This window comes from Cyphomyrmex costatus, unplaced genomic scaffold (genome assembly GCF_001594065.2).
Source record: "Cyphomyrmex costatus isolate MS0001 unplaced genomic scaffold, Ccosl1.0 scaffold606, whole genome shotgun sequence".
In the NCBI taxonomy this organism is placed as follows: domain Eukaryota; kingdom Metazoa; phylum Arthropoda; class Insecta; order Hymenoptera; family Formicidae; genus Cyphomyrmex; species Cyphomyrmex costatus.
Genome location: NW_017280163.1, coordinates 241010 through 266252, shown reverse-complemented (window position 1 = coordinate 266252; position 25243 = coordinate 241010). Strand labels below are relative to the sequence as shown.

Genomic DNA, 25243 nt, shown 5'->3' with positions numbered 1-25243 from the left:
TTCTGTTTCTGATTGAGTTTCAAGATCGAGAAAGATTTCGATATGCAGTTTGCAGAAATACTTTGCAAATTACTTTGAAATATTTAAACTCTAATCTAAAATTCAAAAACAGATGTATTTCTCATAATCGATTTATTCTTGTCGGTCTTTGAATTATAATTGTTTATACATGTCTTCAATGAATCGAATTCATATGATATATAAAGTTTAAACCATCAGATTTATTTAAAAATTCCGTAAATCGCATAATTGTTCTCTTGTTTGCACTGTTTGCGAGACAGGTAGTATGGTGTTACGATGCAATCTCTCGGACTCTGACGTGGATTCGTTAAAGTCAAAAATAGTAGTCTCCTCAGACGAGACTTAAGAAAAATTACCTGTTGAAAGACCGTCGGCGACGGTTTCAAAAGAAGGCATGTGACACCCTTAATGAGGGTGTGAATAAGCACGTCTCAAGTGGCTCTAGACGCGCTGTCAGTGGTCTGTCGTGAGTAAAAATTAATCCCGTGTGGTGCGAAACTGAGAGCGTGAGTGCATGCGAATAAGCGTAAAGGTTGATGTAGGCGACATGACATCCATGCTGTTAAAACGTATCATGCACGATGCATATGTCCTAATAAAAGAATAAAAAATACAGCGCGTTATAATTACATTCCAAATAAAAGTCAACGAATTATACCTATGTGTTTTAATACTTTTAATTTTACTAATATATAAAAATTCATCGAAAAAGTATCCACTTGCTGTGAATTTTATAGAAAATCTCATTGTTTTTCTTTTCAACATTTATGGTAAGTCAAATCACTGTGCTTTGTGATATTATTTTTACGTGCGACGGAATCATGAAACACGATACAAGTGCACTTCGCACGGTGCACCGAAGCGTCGTTAAGTAGTAAAACCCTATGATTTACAAGCCAGTGGCCAGACCCGTCGTCCCATTACACGGCACGGCTCTCATTGTCCTCGCGATGCAAACGGATGGACGTATATACGGCTAAAATAGCCGTGCAGGATGTGAAATTGATTAACTGGTTAGACAACCATACATTGTGCGCTGCTAAAGCGTATGTAAAGCGGGCCTAACTGATGCCTTGCTGGTAGATATTAACATCCATCATCGTCCGGCAGCAGCTGTTTCCTACATTTTTTTTTTTTAAGCGTCAACGATGACGTTGCTTTCATTCGAACGTAGAAATTCGCGTGGAATACGTAGAGAGTGCTGCTTTTACGAAAAGATACAATATAAGCGTTGCTTATACCGTATTATGAAAATTGCGAAAATCGGCGTTTTTTTAAAATGCAGGACACGAATGTTTGCAAAGACTCGAAAATTCCGAGATGGGAAACGCTGGCGTTAATGCAAATATTCGCTTTCTCACGAGCGAACCGAGGAAACGCGCGCAGACTGGAAGCGAACGTCTGCCGTCGGCTGTCGAGCGTGTGGAAACGTTTAGATGGAAAAATAAGTTTCTTTAGAAAACTCCGACCAACGTTCGACGTTCCATCGGCGCATTTCAGCGGCACGCAATCGACTTTTACGCGAGTAAGGAATTCGCCTTCGCCCCACCGACGAAGATTGTTCGGCGAGGCGTACGTTGCCGGGGAGCGTCGTAAACGTGACGTAAACGGGGACAAAAAGACGGTGTCAACAGAGCCCCGAAAGGCAAGGCGTCGGCCTTTGTTGATTTAGGACGAAGAGTTGACAAACCTCGGGAATGTAGGCTAACCCTTACGAGACATGTGTTACAAGATCAATATTTTTTATTCCCCCATCTTCTAAACTTTCCTCCGGCAAGCTGCATCCAAGAATCGTAACTCTGCAAACTGACGACGATGAGATACAAGCTGACCAAGATATTACTGAGAAAAATAGGAAGTATTGTAAAACAGGTGGCGCGGAAATCAATTTTATCCATGTAGTAATAAAGATTGGAAAAAAAAAAGAGTAGAAGAAATAATTGCCCAAACGCTAGACAATCGATGCCTTTATTTTGTATCTTTAAAAAAAAAAGGAAACAACAATTTCAGGTCGTCAAAGTCCGAACGAGTGAAATAACGACGAATGTTGGGCCGCTTTACACTTTTCAATTTCCATCCGACCGCCTGCTTTATCGCCTACGACTATAGGGAGCCTTTTTTATGGGGACAATCGCTGAGGAACATCTGCGGCCCGAGCTGGTACATACAGGGATTCTAAGGATTTATATAGGCGTCCAATTTAATTCATCCTACGTTTAAATAGTACGCGGAAATGGATGTCACTTGCGCCGATATAAGGCACCAGCTTTGTCGGCCGATAATAGGATTTCGCTGCCGGCAAATCTACGCGCTGAATTTAAATATGGATGAACCGATACAATTGCAATTTCGAGTGCGACGGCCAAGTGAAATCCGTGGCGCAATACGGAAGCACAGTAGAGGCGTTTTGCGGCGAAACATAGGGAAAGGAAAATAGGAGATCGGTTTACATCCTATATTGCGAGTTAGCGACAATTCGGTCCCTATGGCTTTCCGCAATCTTTTTTGACGGTTTGCCATCTAATTAATTCATTCGGAGCACAATGAACCCCATTACCGGGGAACAATAGTAGTGTCACACGCCTAACGCAGATTCCTCTACACCGAGCGGCGGCGGGCAGATTGCGTTAAGCAGTTTGATTACAATGCGGTTCCTGAAGAGTTGCGAGACGAATTGCTGGAGGACCCTCGGGATCGACAAGGCACGAAAGACGCGCCCTCTTGCGCAAGCAGTCGGCTGTCAAAATTTCGTACGGGGGATATAGGTGGATACAAAGGGGTGGTTGGAATTACGAGAGGGTGGCACGCTCCGAGCTCTTGGCCTCTCCCTCTAGCGGGCCTCGAAATCTTTACACTCCGGTACAAAAGGGCTCGCGACGGGTTCCCGGAGGTTTAAACCTGCTCCTGGCATTTAATGGCGTCTGTAAGTTATACTCGAAGAAGAGGACAAGGCACCGGGAGACTTTGTGCGAGGGGCAAGGACTGCCAGAGCACGAAAGGATCGAGTGGAGCGCGGAAGGGAGAGAAGCGGAACGAACGACGAAGGCGGTAACAAGAAATTGTAAGAGCGAGCAAGAAGAAGGAAACGACACACTCGCCGTCTCCCACACAAATTACCTAAGATAGTATTTTCCCAAGCCTCACTTGAACTATCATTTAAGGTTTAGTCTTCAATCTCTCTTGACCGCCTGAATCGCTTCTGCCCCTCGAAGCGCGCGCTTCACACAGGGCGAAAATAAATTTTATAAATCCCGCAGCGAGGTCAAACACTGCTGGATGATTTCGCGTTATCTCTGATAATACATATTATGTACAACGCAGTTCTCTTTCTCCATTGAAAAGCTCCACGTAAAATTGCGAACAACCCAGTCACGAATTCGTTTCTAGTTTCGTGTCATGAAATCCAATACTGAATCCGGTCTACTCTCGTATGGCTCCCTTTGCCTGTATTCGGGGCCGATGATCCTTCCACTCGAGAGGAGACCGCCGATCGCAAAGAAAAAAAGGAGCATCGAAGTAAACAGGATGAGAGGTTGCCATCGAAGCACGTCGTCCGCGTTCTACCACGGCACGAAATCGGAGATCGTCGGTTTTATTCCGGCATAATGCCGGGCGTGTGCGCCGAGGCTCTATGCCAATGCAAGTGTTCAGGTTCCCAGCCGGCGGCGAACGGACATGCGAGTGCGAAATCGACCGCGCGCGTTTCGGCTCGCTCGACGTGCCTCGTAAATTCGCGACGGATACCTGGGGGCATCGTACCGTGCGCCCGTTAGATCCTCGTAAAGTTCCGGGCGTTACGCGATACGCGCTCACGTTCGCACAACAGAGAGACTTCGTCCCCGATCTCACACCCCTCCGGTACAGCTCGATAAACTCGCGACTCAACAACGGTTGTTGTCGGCTGCCCCGAGCGAACGGAGCGCCGATAGCACACTTGGAACACGAACGAATGGTATTAACGTTCGAGAACGAACGGATAAACCTGCATCTGAAACACGAATGATATTCCAGTAAAAATAACCCGCACCTGATTGATGATGAAAGGTTCAAGCGTTTTGAATTAAACGCAGTTTATTGATCGAAAATTAATCGGCCAGCAAATTATATATCTGTATAAAAACAGTAAAAAGTTTAATATCGCAGAACGATGTTATTTAAACGAATGCACAGATGTAAAAATAAAAACGTTTATATCATTAAAAATTGATATATAAGGAATAAACCACACAGGAAAAAGTTTCATAGATTTCTTATTCGTTTAAAAAAATTTAAATTTTTCTTTAAAAAAATTCAGAATATTAATTGGTTTTTAATTATAAGTGAGTAAGAGTAAAGAAATATGTAGAAACTAAACTACAAATACCATTTCTCATTTAATTTTAAATAGATTTTAGAAACTGAAATCAAGAGGTGAGATAATAATAAGACCGTTTCTCATTTCATTTTAAATAAGTTTCTATTTGGATAGGTCTAAGGACCAGTTGTAAAAATATACATATAATGGACACGACTGGTAACTTTATTGGAGTTTTTAACGAAAACTCAATTTCGAATTGATCAAAAAAACTGGTACTCGTGAAAAGCGATTCGTCCATTTGGGTATTTGCGTGTAGGGGGACACGCGTTGTACATTTTTAAAATTTTGTCGCTTTTGATTCGAGCCCTCGATTGGTTTTCAATTTTTTTTCATGGACATAAAAATCCGCGCGATCGCATCGACAGAGCTAGAGTGCAACGAGTCGCGCTCCCAGAATCCTATCGGCGTGCCCGCTGACCGCGCGGTTTAACAGCGGGCCGCACGTTTCGCTCTTCGTAACCTCGTTACGCGTGGAAGGGATCAAAGTATCGGCAAAGTGACTTATACCCAACCCGACGTGGGCAATGGCGGTGAGCGACTGTTCCAAAAGTAGCCCTCGCTTTCGTGCGGGTCTGTGGACCTTGATTACATTAGACCGGGGACGAAGGGTTTGGGGAGCGGCGGAAACTCGCGAGAAAGAAAGACAATTCGTAAAACGTTCCCAAACTGTGAAATTTATTTCCGGCTTACCGTCCGCAAAAAAAAGTACTTTTATTTCTTATTCGTTTTTAACTATTTATTTTCCTGTTAATATTATACGAATACTTACAAACGAAATGAAGTGAAATTTCTTATACTTATAAGTTTTTTTCATATCTATAATATATACTTTAGTTTAATCTTTTATTTATTTAATTTAAGGATTTCGGAAATTAATAAAGAAAAGATTCTTATTTACAATTTTGTAATTATTTGAATACGAGAATTTAATTAACATTATACGTAGCATTGAGTCTGTTATTTAGAATGTCTTATTAATCGTTATATTTTCAGTTTCTAAAATAAAACACGTGCCATTTGCTTTTACTGCCATTGCAATTTGTTCTCGTCTAGTAAGTGCTGTTACGTACGCATGATGGCATGTCGAAAGCGTCCTGTCGAAGTGCTACGTCGCTCGGTCAACGATGTCGTTTTTTCTACAAAAGAGACGCGTGGGCGTGAACGAGGACAGGAACTTCCGGTTCTTCGCCCTCGAGCTTATTTCTTCCATCGTTGGCAATAACCTTGGTTCCCGAATTCCCTGATTCCCGCGATTCACCTCCGGGCTACGAACCGGGGAAAATGTATCATTTCGGACATTCGTCGGAAGCGACACATTTTTACATGATGTATATCTGCATAATAGCAGAATTTCTGTCACATTTTTGCCATCCGTCGCATCGAACTACAAATGATTTACTGACTAAAAATATTACATTTAAATATAAAACGAGTACACACTTACTCGTTTGCAACAATTCCATGAATTGTCGAAAATCCGGATTTTTTGCGATTTGCGTACGGTGTGATTGACACGAAAATGGAAAACGCCCGTAATATCGATTCGTCTGCAACGATGGCACGTAATAATGTACGCTTTAATCGCTTCCAGTACATTATAGCGCGAGTAGACAGAGGGGCTGACACGAAACCGCATAGCGAGATCAAAAGAATTGCAAAACTTTTAATAACGCGCAACCGCCATTAAAATAACTCTCATTGAAAAATCGTGGAGTACGTCTTTCTGAACAAACCGCATAAAAATTCCGAAATTCATTGCTTTACAATAATTCTATGCATTTACAGCAGCTCGCGCGCGCGCGTAGATTGCTCGATATACCTACATAAAATTTACGACACGACGTAATTACATAAATTAACCGAAATGATGAATTGCCTTATCGGTGCGAACGTACGTCTTACTTTCCTTTACTTTTTCAAGCGCGAGCGAACACAAGATTGGTAACCGGCATAATTAGGACAGCGAAAAAAGACGTGGTCATTAGCACGCGCTAAGCGCGGAGAGGAAAGGGGGTGGAGAGAACGGCGAAGTAGAGGGGCGTCCAGGTGTAAGGAGAGTTTCTTCGCGTTATTCAGAGTAATGAAGCAGATATGCAAAACTACTTAGACCGTCTCGTTCGGCTTCTTCATCTCTTTCTCATTCCCTCTTTTCTCTCCACCGTCCTGCAGTTTCCCGCCTCCTCCGCTCTCTTCATCTTCTTTCCCTTTTTCTTCGTGCCTCCGCCTCCGTCTCTTCCTTCATCTACAAGGAGCGCCATCCGGGCATCTCTTCTCGCTCGGCCGGAGTAGAATAAAAGAGACGTAATGCCTCCGCCATTTGCATATTAAATTTGCCCCTTCATCCGTACGGCTCTATTCAAATGATTATTCTTTATCGTTCGCTTTGGTACGGTCAACGGATAAGCTCGTGGCGGCGAAGATGGCACGAGATGCATCGCCAAAACTCCCTCTCTCTCTCTCTCTCTCCGCCGACGCGCTCGACGCTGCCCGCGTAATTACGGACTCGAGGAAAATAAAAAAGGCAATCGCGTGGAAAAGCAAAATTGCAGAGTCGAATGGCGCGTGGAAGTGGAATCCAAGGCTACTACTCTCTACTCTCTGGAAATCGTTCCTCGATATCGGAAAACGGAGAGAGACGCCAAGCATGAAGGGAGAACTGATCGATTATAAACCTATTATCCGTCCACGCACACAAGTATGTCCAAATAATATTTTTGCGATACAAATATATATTTTCTACGGTAAACTTGAATTCTGGAATTTTAGAAAAATCTTCGTGTATATATAATATATATAGAAATATGTATTTATAAAGACATTATGCCAATTAATTTAATCATCTTCATCTCCCAACAAATTTTATTTCAGACTCCATCATCAATAGCTGCGTTCAGCAGAAAAAGCAGCTTTGCAACTGTTGTATAAAGATTCTTTAATATGATTGATTTATACATTTATAGGTCCAGTAAAGAACTAAAGCAAGATCAATCGTAATAAAGAATTTTACAACAATTATACCTACAGCTTTCTTTCTATTAAACGCAGTCATTATTTACATTGCTTAATACTATGACAATCACATCGCAATCAATCCTCGCGTTGCCTTCTTTATTATTACTTTTGTTTTTATTACCACGGATGCGATTGTGATACAGTTGGTTAAAGCCATCAAACAAGCTGCGTGCCTTTGCGTTACACGAGAAGATCGCGCAATGGTAAGTCTACACCTTTACCTCTCGTCAACGTCGACATGTCCGCGTCGTTTTGTCACCGAGAAAATCTACCTTTTAGAAAAACTAAAGAAGATAGGGTGACGGTGGGCGTATTACGCCCGACGTATACAGTCACCACGACGACCAAGCGAGAACAGGCACCATAATGGAATTCTGGAGATCTTGCGGATGTGGAAAGCAGACGAGTAGGTGGATACCGAATCTATCGGATCCGCATGGATCCCGATTTCCTTCGAGTAGGAAGCTTTCAGAAACCGGATCGGACTAGCTCACTCGCGTTCGTCGCGAGATTCCGAGAAGAGAATCTTTTTTTATTTTTATTCGCATCCAGCAGAATCGAGTAATCTCTTCGAGAGCCGATGCGACGGCTAGATCACGCAGATAGATTGGGAAGGACGATGCTACGACTCTTTATTGTTATGCGGACAGTTTTATGAGATCCCACCTGGGAATATTCAGTCATTATCGTGAAATTCAATTAGAGATAGTTTAAACGGTTCAAGATCGCAATTAAGTGACCGATCGAGAAACTCGCCAGCGCTTCTCCGCCACGTAAATCCCATCGAGGGATTTATTAGTTTTAAAACGTTCATGGAGTCTCTTCGGGATATATAGTTCAAATGGATCGCGCCCGCTCGTTCGCCCACTCGCCTCAACGGAGTAAATTAATAGCGTTATTTATGAAGCGATGGACCACTGCCATGCGCCCGGGTACTTTATTACCAGCAAGTTTTTGCGGATTGAAACAACTGAAGCCTTTATACACGCCAACACACATCGCAAGAAGCATTGGTATAAATTTCTGGTCAGGCGCGCGCAACGACCACGTTCTCGTAATCCTGTTGTACAATCCTGGCAATAGCTTCTCCTTAACAGGGACAAGAAAACCTGCTGGGACGTACGGCCGGACCGTCGCAGTGCGATCTATGAAATGTAATAGCACCGGCGCCACAAGCGGTATTAAATTTCAGGGGATTTCATTTGTCACCGGAGGTGGCGACAAAACAGGTTCATCGCGAGGGCGATGAACTGGGTCAAGCTACTGGGTTATTTGTAACGTTATTGACAGGGGGAAACATTTTTCAATGGAATTCCGACCGTGGTGAATTATATTAATCATTTTTTCACAAGCGCCAATTATAGATTTGTTTTTATTCCTACCATACATTGCACTAGAACTTTCTTTCTCGCTTTCGCTAAATATCAAACATGTACCTATCTTACTTTAAGTTCTAAAAATGTATACCAGTTCAGCCACCGAAGCTAGCTTTTATGTATAATACAAGGATTCGTGTTTAAGTGATACGAAATAATCGTTTATTCGATTTTGACACAATTTACACGATTTAAAATCAGTTGCTCACAAAAATGGAACTCTTGCGAAATGGCCCCCACGTGGAAAATTGAATTTTATTTAACGTCCACGGGCGGCGGATCGCATGGATTGCAATTGGAAAACTGCCAGATTGCATCTCTGTGAATGAGTCGCCCTCAGGAACCGGTACAAACGTTGTACCGCTCCGAGTGCCAGATGTATCGAGCCAGGAGCCGCAAACTGATTGAATAAATATATTTAATTTCTACCATAGATCGGTGAATATTCCACGGATTGGAAAGCATCGATATCATTCGAGCAAATGACCGTCAAATAATAACCAAGAAGTTTTAGATCACGACAAGCGCGCTCCAGTTTCCAGCAAGAGCAATTTAGATCTGTTCGTGTATCTCGCAACGAACGGGAAATAATATTCTTCCGATATTCTCCAAACTTCAGAAGGAAAGAATATTTGTTAATAACTTTCTAGAGAAACCACAATTTACAGTTATAAAGTTAAAGAAAAAGTTTACAAGACATTTAATAATATGACTTTTATAATTTATTCTCAAGTATTATAGAGAGTCATATAAAAATGAAATTTATTTACAATATTCTATCTGAAAGTTTAATCTGAAATTCGAACGATGGAGGAATTCAGCGAATACGAGCGACCGAGTCTCCTCTCTTTTCGATAAAATCTGAACCTGACGAGCGGCCGATTTTCCAGTGGACTCGACACATCGATCACGTGCACGCCTAATAGCAGCACGTGTTGGTGATTACGCTTGGGGGGACCGTAGCTAGATCGGGTCTAGGTAATTACCCGAGCACCACTAGTCTGTACCCCACTACCCCTCAAATCCAACTACCCCCTTTCGGTCTTCTGATGCGTTGTACCGAATCCTCTACACTGAGTCCTCCACGCGCGACGCACCGCGCGCCGTCGATGGTAGCAACACGATTGATTGGTTAACATGTCTGGTTTACCTCTAGTCTGGCCTTGATTATCTATCTCTCGACCCTGTCGACAGCTTATCGAATCCCTTCTCGTTTTCTCTTTCCTTTGCTGATTCTCTGCTAGTCTCTCCGTTGTGTGTACATCATATCATTCAAATTACCGTATTAAATCCCCTCTTTCGATCGGGTGCAACTTTTCTCCTCCTACTGCACACCGGTATGTCATGTCAGAGTAAAAATCGCGCGTTTTATGTGCTCCCACATAATTGAACTTCCCCTATAATCCGTCTATAGTGCGCCTCGATGGCCTCCCCTCTTTTACTCCAACAACGGTCTACATTCTTCTTTTTGCGCTAATTTACTAAATCTCCTAGTCGGAATTATGGTCGACGTCCCTTTAATACTGCTTTCGGGCTCGAGGGAAATATAGTTTTCAATCCGTGTATTTAAACTCGTAACTGTAGACTAAAGTTTCCTGTTGATAGCAAATTAATAACATTTCTTGTTGTTGTGCGGTAAAATTCCACGTAGTATATTTCCAACACAGCCGATCAACATATAACCGACATACAAACTGTACATAATAATACATTTCGATTACTTTTTGCTCCATATACGTTATAATATCCACACGAATTGTTTTGATATATTATAAATAATAAATAAATGTACATATAGAAATAATAAGGGCCAGTGATAAATAAATGCTTATATATGTAGTTTTCCGTTCATATATATTAAGACACATATATATGTGCAGTGTATAAGCGAGTCCGATCAGTTTAATCTTTTCTTGCTGGCCGTATTTCGCAGAACCTTGGGGATGTTGAAGGGACGCGGGTTTATTTCCCAAGAGGGACGTGGGCTTTTTTTCGCAGTCCGACTGCCGCTATTACCCCGGCATAAGGACGGCGACCTCTCTAGTGGCCAAAAATTTCAAGATCGCAAACTTTTATCGTAAACTTTGATGGGATTTCTATCGAGGCGACGCGAAACGTATTTCGCACAATCGTAAACCGCTTTCTTGCGTAACGCGTTTCAAAACTTTAAAAGGGGATCTTGTTGCATACTTTCGCATCGAAAGCGTCTGCGACGCTTTATACATTTTGATGGAATATTATTAGTACAACGAGAAATTCAATGAGAAAAGAAAATATAGTCTTTAGTTTCTTAGTATTTTCTGATTATAAACATGAAAAAGATTTGAGTGACAAACAATGAGATATCGTGGAATATAGATGGATTTTATCGCAGTCGTTTCGCGAATATCCTCAGCATTTCCGATATTCAATCTCACCGCAAAGAAAAGTTTTGTCACTCGACAGGTGGAAACACTCAAAACCATTCTGAAGTGCGACGGAAAATGATACGCCTGGTCGTGCCTGTCGATGCCTCGTGAAAGAGGGTGAACGACATATCGCGATTCTTCTCGCATCCCCTATCGCGCTTTGGGTGCCAAAGAGGAGCAGCTTTGCACGCCAGCTAACAGCGTAGCTGCGTGCATGAATTGCTATTGAAGCACGGAGAGATATAATTCTCGCCACTTAGGCGAAGTTGCCTTGCGGCCAGACAGTCGAAAGGGTGTCTGGTGTTTCAAGGGCTCTTCTCTCAGACTGCACAGCATCGTGCAGATGCTCCTCTCCTCCGATTTGCTAAAAAAAGAAAAATCTCGCGTTTTTCCGTGCACTTATGCATATGCATATGTAAAGTTTTGCACATTGCGGTATAAAATATATATTCGTCCATCGGTGCACATCGCGATATAAAATAATCTGTTGCAAATGAAACTCGGACGATAACAGCATTCCATATACAGAAATGTCAATGTAATTGTGTATTAATAAATGCATGAGTTTATATCATGTTTATGTACAGTATATTATTATTCATATAAATCAATAATATTTTTTAGTTTATGTCAGATGTAAAAACACGATCGATAGACTATCATGAATCTCATACACGTAATACATACATACATAGTATGAGATATTTTATTGCAAAAGCGGTAGCGAAACACGAAAACGAATACTTGTGACCGTGGCAGCGCGTATTTCATAGTGTATCCGCTCGTAAAACCCTCAAAAACTAATTTGAAAAGTGTTCCGGCCTTTTTCAATACTCCAACTTTTACGCGCCTAGCTTAAATATGTAATAAAGGCACGTACGTACTTTCACTTTAGCGACCCCGTAAATCCATAACGATCGTTATGCATCACCCATCGCCGAAAGTACATTATCCTTAAATAGGGAGGCGAGGGACTTGGATCCACTGTGTCTTGCCCGTCTCAAGATCACATCATTGGTGGAACGACGATTAAGGGTACGTACTCGAGACGTCTCATTCCAAGGTTGAAAAGCGCCGGTGGATTACCTTTGCAAAATACGAGAGGATTCTATGGACTGCGCTGATCCCCCTATCGGAGGACGTGGGAATACAATCTCTCATATCCCGCATTCTAAAAAGTAGCTTAAAAAAGCTTTCACTAAGCTAACAAAGAAAAGAGAGAGAGAGAGAGAGTATATCTTCTTCAATCTCTTAACGATTCTAATTGTGAGATTATCTTTAAGGGTGCAAAATGTTATTATCGGATTCGCAAATAAGTAAGTATACAACAGGGATGGAAATGAATATCATGAAATGGTATCCAACTTTTAGGAATGATAGAGGGAACGAAAATAGAGGAGAAATTTTTAGGTAAGATATCTCACGAGCCTTACTTGAAAGTTCGTCAGTGTCACGCGTTTACAACCTGTGATATGAGGGAAAGGACAAGAGAGTGAGGAGCAGGCTGGAAATAGCGACGGCAACAGGGAGAGCCTGGAATTTCGGAAAATTTAAGCCTGCCGACATCCATCACTGCACGCGACAGTCCTCCCGTCGCTTCAACGTCAGCCCGCGTAGCTCTTTTTGGGTCTGCCAGAGCGCACGAGTCGGTACATGCATGCATACGTGAAGCCGCAATAGCTGTAACACAACGTAAAATCCGTCGCTCGTTGTATGGAAAATCGTGGTGCGAAGTGATGGCGGATGTCGTTCGATCTTAAGCGGTAAACAGCTAGTGACATGGATACGTTATTATCCTCAATTTGTATTACATTCTGCATTTAAATTTTGCATTATTATATCTTTTCTCAATCGGTTTTTAAAATAGGGTATATCACATATACATTCGTCTTCACTGTTAGGTATTAAAAGACCAATGCTAACCCAATCTCTTGAGTAAAATAATATTTTGTTAACTTCCATTTGGGACAAAATGTAAATTAATCCATTTGCGTTGTTAGTTTCAAAGTAAACGTCGTCCATATTAACGTATGTACGTAGTAAGCAATAAACTAAACTTGAGTCAAATTTAATATTGCATTCTTTTAGTTAAATTGTTTGACTCTATATTGTTTTAACCATATTAACATATCGAATAAGAGCAGTGACAATCTATAGAAATAATTAAAAGTAACTCAAATTATGGATATAAATTGACATTATGAATTTAACAATGTTATCTTTTATTTTTCTCTTCCACCCTGGATTTCGGTAAATCAAGGAACGTTATCTTCACTGTTTTAATGAATGGAAAGACGATACGAGAGTACACAAAGCTTCGCTGGGGAAAAGATACACGCCACTCACCATAAAGCCTATTACGTTCCTTTACAAATATAGCTACTGCGGGCAGGTCGATTGCAACTGACAGTCAAATTACAAAAGCGCGTATTACATTTTACGCCGGCTTTCAACCTGATACGCACCGTCGGATTATACCGACGTAAATAATGGAAAATTGCAACATTCGTGGAAAAAAATGTATTTTGCCACATGCCAGAAGCACGCTAAAACTCGTCGCTAAAATGGAGTACTCGGTGTACACTGTCTAAATATACATTTCTTTATAAATTTCTCGTACGCATCTCACTCATTATTAGTCGTTTCGATCATGTAGAAACGAGAGATTATTACACGAGATGTTACAAAATTTCGTGAAAATTTAAGGTCGACAATTAATTTTCTCTTTTCAGCAGGAGAAACCATTTTACTGTAGATTTAAAAATTCAGAAATCGTGATATAGCGAGAGAGGGACAGCGAAACGGATAGCACGTAGGAATAACGCGCGCGCAACATGCGTCGTGCATCAAGCTCATTCACTCCGTTGTTTCCGAAAGAGCTTCCAAATAACCAAAACTTTCGACGTCAGGATCATGGCAACTAACCTCGCTAAATTCAAAATTTACTAGTATATATACTCCAATTTTGTAAATTTGCATTTCAATGGCCCACTTGTCAGTGAACGAGATTCCAGTTACCACGTAAGAGAGAACAATATAATTTCAGTATAATACGGCAATAACGAGCAGCATAATACAATAATGTATGGCAATCACTACTTAATTTAGCGTATATGACAATTACTACTTAATTATCGTTTAAGCACGAATTTGTGTCGACATACAATTTCACAATTCTGCGCTTCTGCCATCATTCTGAGTTATTATCTTTCGCACTATTTCCAGTCTGTATTACAGATTTTGTAAATAATTGTCGCTATGATCGTCCAATTATTGCGTAACAATTCAATATTATAACTATAATTCAATATTATAGTCGTAATCCACTTGTTCGTCGATTTTGCAGCCACTATGCTGAGCAGCTTATTCGATCAGAAATCCCGATGACCGAGCTACCGGTCGATCTGTCACAAGATGGAAACGAAAGTCGCAGATACAAAAATAACCCACTTCTATATTCCGATGTCCGCGATTTCATATCGCGAGAAGACAACGAGTCACTGGATAAAAGTTATGGAGACGGTTCTTCGAATGAAATATGCGCCTTTAAATTGGATCAGGGAAAGATTGATGAGTTCGCAAACTATTACCGCTCTGAAACGTGCGTATCTTCCAGCCGCGAAAGCGCGATACAAAAGGAATCTTACAAAGAAACGATCAAAAATGATAGCACTCTCTCAAGGAACGAAGATGAATCTCGATGCAAATCGAATCGTAAGAGAAGAACACGTCACAAGATGCCCGATGGTGTTATCATTGATCTTAGCAATGATGTTTATGGCACTTCCCGCGGCGGCATAAAGATCAGCATTATTTCCACGCATAATCTAATGCCCAAAATGAAATTTGTTACAGTACCAAAGTATGAAGTTTCTTTTGCAACACACAATGATATACCTAGATATCTAAAGATTTTCTAAATTCTTTAAAAACCTCATGTACGTAAATCTTTTTCAGGAAACAACATTCAACATGGAATCGCAATCCGAGAAAAATGATGAAGAAAATGATCGACAATCCTACACTGACTGTACTTTGTGTCGAAAATGACAACAAAGTGAAGAAAACTCGAAGATCAATGAAACGCAAATATAGAAATTATTCAAAAAAGTCAATGAATAACACATTACATGAGAATGCCAATACGAATGTCAATGCACCAAAAAAATTCAAAAACATATTAAATGGACAACAAAAGTTACATGTAGAAAATAGTGTGCAGTCGCTTTGTACGCCTCACAAGATTCTTGGCTCAACGCAATGCTGTCATCATGATAACGCGGTGGTTGATATTGATAATATACGATATTCGATATTGAACACAGACCAAACATGTACCGACGCAAAGAAACGTACCACGAACTACTGCTGTTCAATTTTTAACGATACGCATCAAGAATATCACATTTGTGATGGGAAAGATTATAATAGAGATGGTTCTGATTTCAATGCCGAGATGCAAACTGATTGGATGGCCGAGTGCTTTTATCCGGAATATACCTGCACGAAGAGATGTCGATGTTTCTATGACTCAAACGAGTGCGATACCAACATAAATATGCAACGCGACCGTTGTCTCCTGATGTCACGAACGGCAAGACCGTTCGAAAATTCTGCTCTTTTGAAAGAGCATCAAAGAGAAGAGGTCGAGCGACCCGGATCGAATATCGTGCCTGAATTCACAACAGAAGCCGATGAATATTCTCCAGATGGAGCCGAACGGTACACGAACTGCGACGGAGAGAAAGGAAGTTCGGCGAGCACAATCCGGAAACTCGCCGAGCCTGTCGGAAGCGTTACCGATCTTCACGATTCACGTCTCGTGGATGCATCTCTATGTGAAATTGATACACGTTCTGGAAAGAGCGGATGGTGGACGACGACGAGGACAACGATGGTGGAGAGAGACAGCGATCGGTCATATAAATCAGATTCTCTGAAAGCCGCCGACACGTGGGATACACGCGCGTGCAGAGACAACTGTATTGGGCGGCATTGCGCAGACTGCGTTGTCGCGAAATCGTCGCGTTCAAACCAGTATCCCGGGGAAAAAGGCGGATCCGCCCGCGGAGTGGATTCGAAGTGGAAACGAGGCTCCATTGAAACTGACGTTCAACAATTGGATTACAAATGGAAGAGAAGAATCACGACCGTAGATGCCGGTACACGCGCGAGGGTGGATTTCAAAGAAAAACGTGATTCCAGGTGAGAGTCGATTTGAATGAGATATGGCTGCATGATAAAGGAACCGCGCCGCTTTTCTCGTCTCTCTTTCTCTCATCGTTACCTAACGTCGACTATGTCCAACAGATATAAATCGGAAGAGGCGATTCGTGTCCAATTGCGCGAAAGCGCAGAGATAAGGAAGCGCAAGAGCCTGCAGGAAATGGTCGAAGCAACGTTAGCCTCCGCCTGATTTTGGCATTACAACATACATTTATTACCGATAAATAGAATTCCCCACTTATCTCTCGTTCTGTATATTGCTTTGAAAATTGTTCTCATTTTACGAGTCCTCCTCTAACAGTTCTTATTTTATATAACATTTATGTATATTATGTATTACACGCTTTCATTATTATTTTTTTACATGAAATAATTGGAATTTAATGATACGTAATCTGTTTTTTTTTTTTTTCTTAATCGTTTGATTTAAACTGATCCGATTTTGAGTCCGAAAACTTTTTAAAATCGTTAAAATATTTTCAAAACTAATACAAGATACCTATATGAGCCTCCTCTATTAGTTCAATTTAAAAGAAAAATCGATTTTCCAATTAAAGAATTTAAGAAAGAAATGCAATATATGTCTCTTAAATTCTATATGTATCAAACTTAAATATTAACAAATTAATGCTAATGTTTTGCAAATAAAATAAAATGTTAGTGATCCTAAGAATAAATCTAATACAAGTAAAATGCCTATGTGAGAGCCTCTGTGGATATTGGTCCTTAAATTAAATTTTCATTTGACTTCTGTTATAGAAAGACTCAAATCCAAAGTTGAAACATTTGCGTTCACTTTAACTTTGTTTGATAAGTATAATACATTCTAATTGTATCTATCACATTATGAATATTTAATTTACGTACCACATTCGTAGAGGCTCATATAGGGCAGTATTCATAGTTCTTATTTTAAGACCATCTTAAGTAATATCTTAAGATGCTAATACAGCTGTCTTCGTGATTGGTTCATGACACCTCAAAACTGAACTTAAGAGCCTTGAATATAAGAACTGACTATGAATACCGGCCATAGACTTTATTTACATTAAATTTATCCTTGGAATCATCAATATTACTATTTTATTTTATTTGCAAAACGTTAATATCAATTTTTTTATTATGTAATATACAATTTCAGTTTGCTACATACGGAGTTTATGTTGCATTTCTTTCTCAAATTATTTCATTAATTCAAACTAAATTTTTCTCTTAAATTAAACTAACAAAAAGCACGTTAAAAGCTTATCGCAAAGTTTCCAAATGTTTCACAGGTCACAAACGAGGAGTGACAATATAAACACAGACGGCAAACATCACGAGACGCGCGATTACTCTGTTTGGACGAGTTTACAGATGGGCAAAATTTGGTCGCAAGTGCACGACGCGTGCAAGAACGTCGTAAAGCTCGCTGCTACGAGCGTCGGCCGTGTTGTGAAGGATGCACCTAAATCGGAACGTTCGCAGAGAAATCCCGTCGAAGTGGCTGACGCGACGCTCGTTGAGAGCACGTCTTCGTGCGCCGGCAAAATATGCGGTGAAACGTGTCGTAAAAATTTAATGCGTTCGAAGAGCGAGGAAAAAACGGAGGCGCGTCAAGAACGTACAATCGGGGACGTGGGAAAATATCGCGGGGATACAGAAGCACCGATGCGGAAAAATTCGCGGACCATTGCACCTACTCGTCACGATATGCAGAAGCATACGTATCAAAACGCCGAAAAAGAGGAGGACGGAGAGTCTTGTGTGAATTACAGCGGTACGATTAATAGTGATCAATCCTCTACGCATCTACCTGTTGCATTGACACAGTCATCGAAACTTGTGACTTATATTCAACAAACAGCACACACACACACACACACATATTTGAATTAACTTAGAAAATATATACATTTTTTTTTTTAAGAAAACATTTTTTTATACAAACGATAACGTAACAACAAAACATTCATTTTTTTTATCTTTCACTGCTTTTCAATTTTGTCGGGTTTTCGATTTTTCTGTCGGTCTCTTTGTACTTGCATCTCTCCGAATATGTGAACCATAAATATTGCGCTGTAACAAAAAAAACGTATTTTTTTGGCTAAATGAAATCGAAAAAAGATAGAGAAATTTTTAAATAAATATAAATTTTTTTCAGATTTGCGTTAGAATCAAACAAAAATTCCTAAATATTTCATTATAATTTCAGGATAATCTTTTTCTTTGAAAATTTCCAAATTTATATACATTAGACAAAGGATGTTTATATTCAAATTTTACATTAGCCTTTACCTACGCAAGAATTTGCATTTAGATACGAATGCTTGTACAATATTCAATATCATAAAATATTCTCTCGTTTCCAGCGTATATAAATTTCTCGCCTTTTTGATACGGAAATAATAATTGCTCTTCTAGAATATGAACATGGCAGGTATCGGAATATCGTGGAATTTCAACCACGGAATGAAACGTATGGCCATGATGAAGATGTACATTCTCAATCCCGTTTGAGTGAGTCCTTCATGTATCATGAAAAATTTACGTATCCAGGACTTCGCAATAGAGGTGGTAGCGATGATAACCGAAATTTTGTAAGGGGCACCGTAGACGATCAATCTACGCATGATACTTACGAAGAAACAAAATCTGTCAAATGTTATCAAAATTCTAAAACATGCGTATGTTACGATAGGACTCAAGAGACGCACGTTTATTGCAGTGATCAAAGCTTGCAGCAGGTGGCCTGTTACGAATTATCTGTAACTATAGATCAGGCAGACACATCAGTTGCCTCGCAAAATAATTCACTACATCATGAATCTCAATCGACGAACGTATCCTCTTCTGAAGATAACAGACGAGTAGAAACATCCGCGACGTCTGAACAAACACGATCTTATGAGGAAACCAAAGAAACGTGCGAGGAAACGTGCGAAGAAATATGTGAGAGTATCGAGGATACGATCGGCGAGGACACGACCGAAAAGAGCTTCACGTCAACGATTGCAATTGCAACAGTATCCTTAACGAAAATGGATCTCACGGTTCACTCATTGCGGAATCTCTCAGACGAACCGATAGCGTCAACTTCCAAATGGGAAACGTCACCTGTTTCACTGGGAATATCGCGAAAAAAACGTCCCGGTTTTAAATCCCCATTCTGTGCGAGGGCGATGAAATTCTTGAGAATGCGATCGTCCGATAATAAAACCGCCACGCTTAAACGGAGTAGAAGGGGTATCGGAAGAAAGGAGCTATCAAGTACGGCCACTACTACTTATGATAACGGAGTGAAGATTATGCAAATAGATCCATCTATTATGCAAACCGATCGAGAAGGCAATAAGAGGCGAGCCTATGTAAACGTTCAAGGGCAAACACCTGACGCGATTGTTACGAGAATTTTATCGGAATTCCTTCTCAGTGGCGAGAAGAAGAAGAAGAAGGTGTTGATGACTGTAATGCTGCAATCAGAATCGGACGATAAAAAAGAAGCTGAAACGCAAACATCATCAAGTAATATAACTTCCAGAGGAATCAACATGATTAGTTATCCAGACAATCGTCCTCACGGTGCAATTACAACCACGTCGAAAACAATACAATGTTTCGTATGCGATAAACCAGAGTGTTACGAAATTAGAAAGTCGGATAATTCGATCTCTTTAGAAGAGGCGTTAATCGCAGAATATCCGGAAACGTCTGAATTGAACGATTATTTAGCAGAACGAAAAACAAACATAACAATTCCTTTATAATTTATGCTCAGAAAATTTCCTTGAGAGCAATTTATATAAATAAATATATCTGTCATAATGTAAATAATAAATTTAAGTAGCAATATTGCGAAATTTGCGTTTGTCAACTTTTTGGTGTAGCTTAATCGAACTACTTCGAGATATCGAGAAAATCAGAGTTTCAGTTAACTTAATTAAATCTTATATACAGTAACCTCACATTTATACATGTATTAATATTTATGTGTCTATTTTTGGCTATGGCATATCAAAAATGTACTCAACGTGTTCACACTCTGTTGAAATTTATATCAAAATTGAAATTTTACTGATGAATAACAATGAAAACAAATAAGTTAATTATGAATCTCTTCTGAAAATTACACGAACGAAATTATACGTTGCAAAATAATTTTCTTATTCAACATGTGGCAAAATTGCAATTCTGTCCATTCAATATTAATATATTCAATTAATCATATTCAATATTAACGGAGTCGAACTATGTTCTAATAATAATATCATTCATATCGAACAAACATATTGAACACATTAAACATGGGAAATAATAAAATCGGTGATTCTGGCACAAATTGTCAGATTAAACAAACAGATTATCCCCTTTACCGCGATACTCCAAATGCAACCGATGGAGATTCATCAACATCAGAAAATCCGAAGTTCTTCCGTAGGATATTGAAATATTTAGTTCGCTCTACTGCACGAATAAAACAGAGCAAAAAAGATAAATGTAATATAATAAAGAAGCGAAGTGTCAGTACGTGTAAATCTGAAGAAAAAGTATCTGTATACACTTCATTATCATCGATTATAGATAATGTAATTAAATCCGATGCAGAGGTTGCCGTCAAGCTGAAGCGAAAAATGGTCGATGCAATTACCTCCACTACAAGAACAAGTAATATTTCTGATAAAGTAACACGTGAAAATCTTTCAGGCACCATAGAGCACTTTGTTCACGGCACATCTTATCGATATGCGGAATACGCTGCGAAGGATGTGGATAACGTCGTTGTGGAACGTGGCTGCGGTCCGCTATGTATTGGCATGACTCAAAGCGTTACCGCGGATGGAGAATTCAGTTTGGAGACAAGTCCTGATGCTTTCGCGGAAGCATGCGAAAAAAGGCGGCAAACGGACCATATTCTCGAGGAAATTGCGAAAGTCTCCGACGCTTTGACGGAAAAAGCGCGTCTCATTTCCGCGAAAGAACAGGCGGCTTCAATCCTCGCGTCCGTATCGGCGACGCCTGCGAAATATGAGATGGAGGAGCAAATATGTGAAGATACGATACCATTAAGATCTCCGTCGATTATCTACGTGGAAGAGACACCAACTACTATAGCGAAAGAAAAACCAACTGTTATAGTGGAAGAAAAACCAGCTGTTGTAGTGGAAGAAAAACCAGCTGTTGTAGTGGAAGAAAAATTAACTTTTGTAGAGGAAGAAGAACCAGCTGTTGCAGTGAAAGACAAACCAACTGCTGTAGCGGTAGCAGTTGCTTCAACGACTGTAATACAGCCAGAAATACACAAAAAAATATTAGAATCTCCTCCAAACCACTTTGCACCGAACTCACGAGATTATTCGGCAAGCTTAGACAAATCTCTGAACGCTTCGGATGCCCAAGTAAAACCATTGGTAGAAAACGTAAAGAAAACTAAAACGCGAACAGTATCGATCACGTATCCGGAAAGAGATGATCTTTTAGATACCGCAGCTCCTGTTATTACTAGGAAAAAAAAAGAAGAAAAAGAAGAATTACAGAAGAAAAGTTCTCTACGACGAATGTTAGACAAACATGTTTTTACTGACAAAGCTGAAAATTGTGTAATTATAAATTGCATTCCGAAGCTAAAAAAGAAAAGACCCAAATCTTTAGATCAGCCAGATAGCGCTTTAAGACAAAAAGATACCAAGACTGATGTTTCAAGACAAAAAATTGTAAAAAAGGTCGATTCTTTTACCAAACCTTCAAAAATGAAGAAAGAATTAGTACAAATAACCAAAGATATTCCTCAAGAATTTGTATCACGCAAAAAGCCAAAATATCGGGCCAAATATCGTATTGATACATCAGATATAGTAAAAAAAGAAAAAAAGCCGCATTTGAAAAAGGTACCCAAGGACTTTGAAATCTCGAAATACACGTGTCTCGTTAAGTTGCCTGAAGTGACAAAAGCTCCTAAGGTTTTCAAAGATTCCGAAAGACCAACAATGGAAATGTATAAAGATTGTTGTAGAACACCATCGGGATATTTAGAACCAACAAGATATTGCAAGGATTTAATATCGAGCATCCAGTGTAGAAGACCCAAATATTGCGATGTTTGGACTACTCCATGCTTTAGCTCTGAAGATACCTTAAACGGAGCACTTCCGCAAGATTCATCCGCACTCAAATATCATGCCAACTGTCATTCGCTAATTGACATTTCGTCCAGATGTAACATTGATGCAAACTGCACAAAACATAGGGTAACGTTTGAAAATTCGTTATGCACCAATACGTATTGCAAGAGCGACACAAAATATTGTTATCCCCATCTAAATAATATTGACAACGTTCGAATGAGATATTATCATTGCAATGACATTTGTCCAGTATGGAATAACAATCAACAGTGTGGGAGGGATCGATCATATTACTGGACAAAGGGGAATTTATATTTCACGCACCAATGGACATCGGAGCATTTGTTGCGATATAATTGATATTGACAATGGCAAACATACGATATTTAACGTCGCTGAGTAATTCGAATTTAATCATGTCGGAAATATAAAATTAACGTGCCGCTTTTTATTGCTTACGTATAATTTTTTTATGAGATTTACGATACAGGGCGAGATGATGAGGACTGAGCAAATTAAAATGGATAAATATGCGACGTAATCTGTACCGCGGTCAGTGACGTGCGTCAATCCTAATTATATTTCACACTACATACTAATTTTAGTTATTAACCCGTATGTGCGAGTAGTCATAAAGTTTCGCGTCCCGTCCAACGTGTATGCATGTTAATAATTAAAATTAATAACGCGCCAAATATAGTTGCGATATACGTGCGACAGTCGACGCATTGATGCCAGACGACAAGAGAACATATCATACGATATATTAATGCGGACAGAATGATTATATGTTTGCATAGAAATTTATATTACTCATTATGACGACCAGTTCAACAATGATTATTCAACAATAATGACAAATAGGTCGAGCCTGCATTTCGAGAAATGATAGAAATCAAAAGAAATACTTCTGCATTGCAAAGTGACGCTTATTACGGAAAAATTGCCAGTCACAAAAGAAGCGAGATCGTCTGAGCGCTTTTTCATGCTTAAGAAGCTACTTAGCTGTTTAGGAAATCTCCACGAACAAGAAGAAACCATCGCAGACGCGAGACCGTTACCGTCCTCGCAAGAAACGCCAAACAGTGTCGAAAAGAGCTTGCGGGCGGCCGAAGAACTTTGCATCAACGGGTCCCGGCGGGGACGTTGTCGTATCCTTAAGCGGCCTTCGCGGTTGGCGATTGCGGCGAAAGGAATTTCGCACAAGTTCGTTGCGAAGTTCCTAGGAAGTCCACCTGCCGAATGCAATGACCAAAAACCTAGTCTGGAAAGCGACAACATATATATCTGTTTCCTCGTTATCTATTCACGCGCGGTCCGGAAGGTATGGGTACTAATTTGTTCATTTTTTCAATAAAAATTAATTTTATGATAAAAAGTAGTAAAAAATAAATAATAAAGAAGTTTTTAATTAAAATGCGAATAAAAATAGTCAAGATATAAACAATTATGAAAAAATTAATAATTAGAACTGAGAGTCTAAACATAATACAGTCATACATAAAATAATAAATCATCTATTTAAAAAAATGAAAAAGTAAAGTTATCATTTTTTCAACCTTATTGTATTTACGTCTTGATCATTGTTTATCATGAGTTGCATTTGCATTTGTCAAACTTAGTTTTCTTGTCATTTTCAATCAAAAGTTTATTGTTCAAGAATTACAGCGACAGAATTATGTCTAATTATATTCTATATGATGTCTAATTATTTATTTATACTGATAGATTTGCCATACGGTCAACCATTCGAAGTGTGTAGCATACAAGAGAACGATTTGAAAGAATCTTGCACCTTAAATCATCTTTAAACTCGAAGTGCATCAAGACGAAAACTTTGTCAAAGTTTATGGCAATCTATTCGGCAATCTCTCTAGATGACCAATATATGAGAAAAGTCAAAATCACTTAACGAACAAACTCGTGAACCATACAGGTAGCGTTATGACATGCTTGCCGTTGTCATAAGCATTACGGTCGTATAACAGGTAGCTTTATACAGTGGCGAGACTTAACGTCATCCTAGTGGATGCATTAGACAGGCAGCGTCGGAAGATTTACTATTCAACTTCGACATCGTACAGTACGAAACTTCGCCCGCGAGGCGAAGGAAGTACGATATCCTTCGACAGAACGACGCACCACGCCGCCTTTCACGCTAAGTACTGCATTCGAGAACGCTGATGTCGACGACGACGACACTGGAGGTTGCCAGAACTGGAGTTGCTCTACAGACGACGATAATGACAAGGTAGAGGGCGAGGAACTGGCAGGGTTGCAACCGCGTTGAATCGCACGAAGTAACAGCGAGGAAACTTCGTAACGTCAGACTTCGCGACGACCATGAAGGCACACTTCCCCGATAGGAGATCTCGGTGCAGAAGAGTCGAGGAGGGTGCGAAGGGTCTCATAATATGCCCCTCGACGTCTCTATCCGTTGCCTTATCACGCTAAGTTGATTAAACACTCCCCTCCGCCCGCCCCCGTTGTTGTTGTTGTGCCTGTGTACCATGTCCCATCGTCGTCCAGCTTGCAACCCGGGCCGTGGCATCCACCTCTGGTCTGACCGACCTCCGTGCAATCTGCCGCCGTGTAATCCGCCGGCGTGTAAACCACCCTCGTGTAAACTGTCCCCGTGTAAATCACTGCCGTGTCCAACGGCCTGTCCGCTGCCGCCGTTGTACGACAACGTCTCCGTGTTCAACGTCTTTAGACCGTCCAATTCCGACCAAGAACCGGCCC

The 25243-nt window shown here is 40.2% G+C and overlaps 2 protein-coding genes across 2 annotated transcripts; both read left to right on the top strand.

Annotated features, from left to right (window-relative positions):
* Window positions 1–14534: 14534 nt before the first annotated feature.
* LOC108779635 (uncharacterized) lies at window positions 14535–20146 on the top strand. Its single transcript, XM_018547093.1, has 5 exons — window positions 14535–15036; window positions 15132–16379; window positions 16485–16574; window positions 17675–18159; window positions 18804–20146. Exons 1-5 carry the CDS (start codon window positions 14558–14560, stop codon window positions 20144–20146), a joined length of 3645 nt encoding a protein of 1214 aa, XP_018402595.1. The 5' UTR covers window positions 14535–14557.
* A 444-nt stretch (window positions 20147–20590) lies between these two features.
* Window positions 20591–24914, top strand: LOC108779637 (uncharacterized). Its single transcript, XM_018547094.1, has 2 exons — window positions 20591–23825; window positions 24230–24914. The coding sequence occupies exon 1, from the start codon at window positions 20684–20686 to the stop codon at window positions 22859–22861; it is 2178 nt and encodes a 725-aa protein (XP_018402596.1). The 5' UTR covers window positions 20591–20683; the 3' UTR covers window positions 22862–23825; window positions 24230–24914.
* Window positions 24915–25243: the final 329 nt, after the last annotated feature.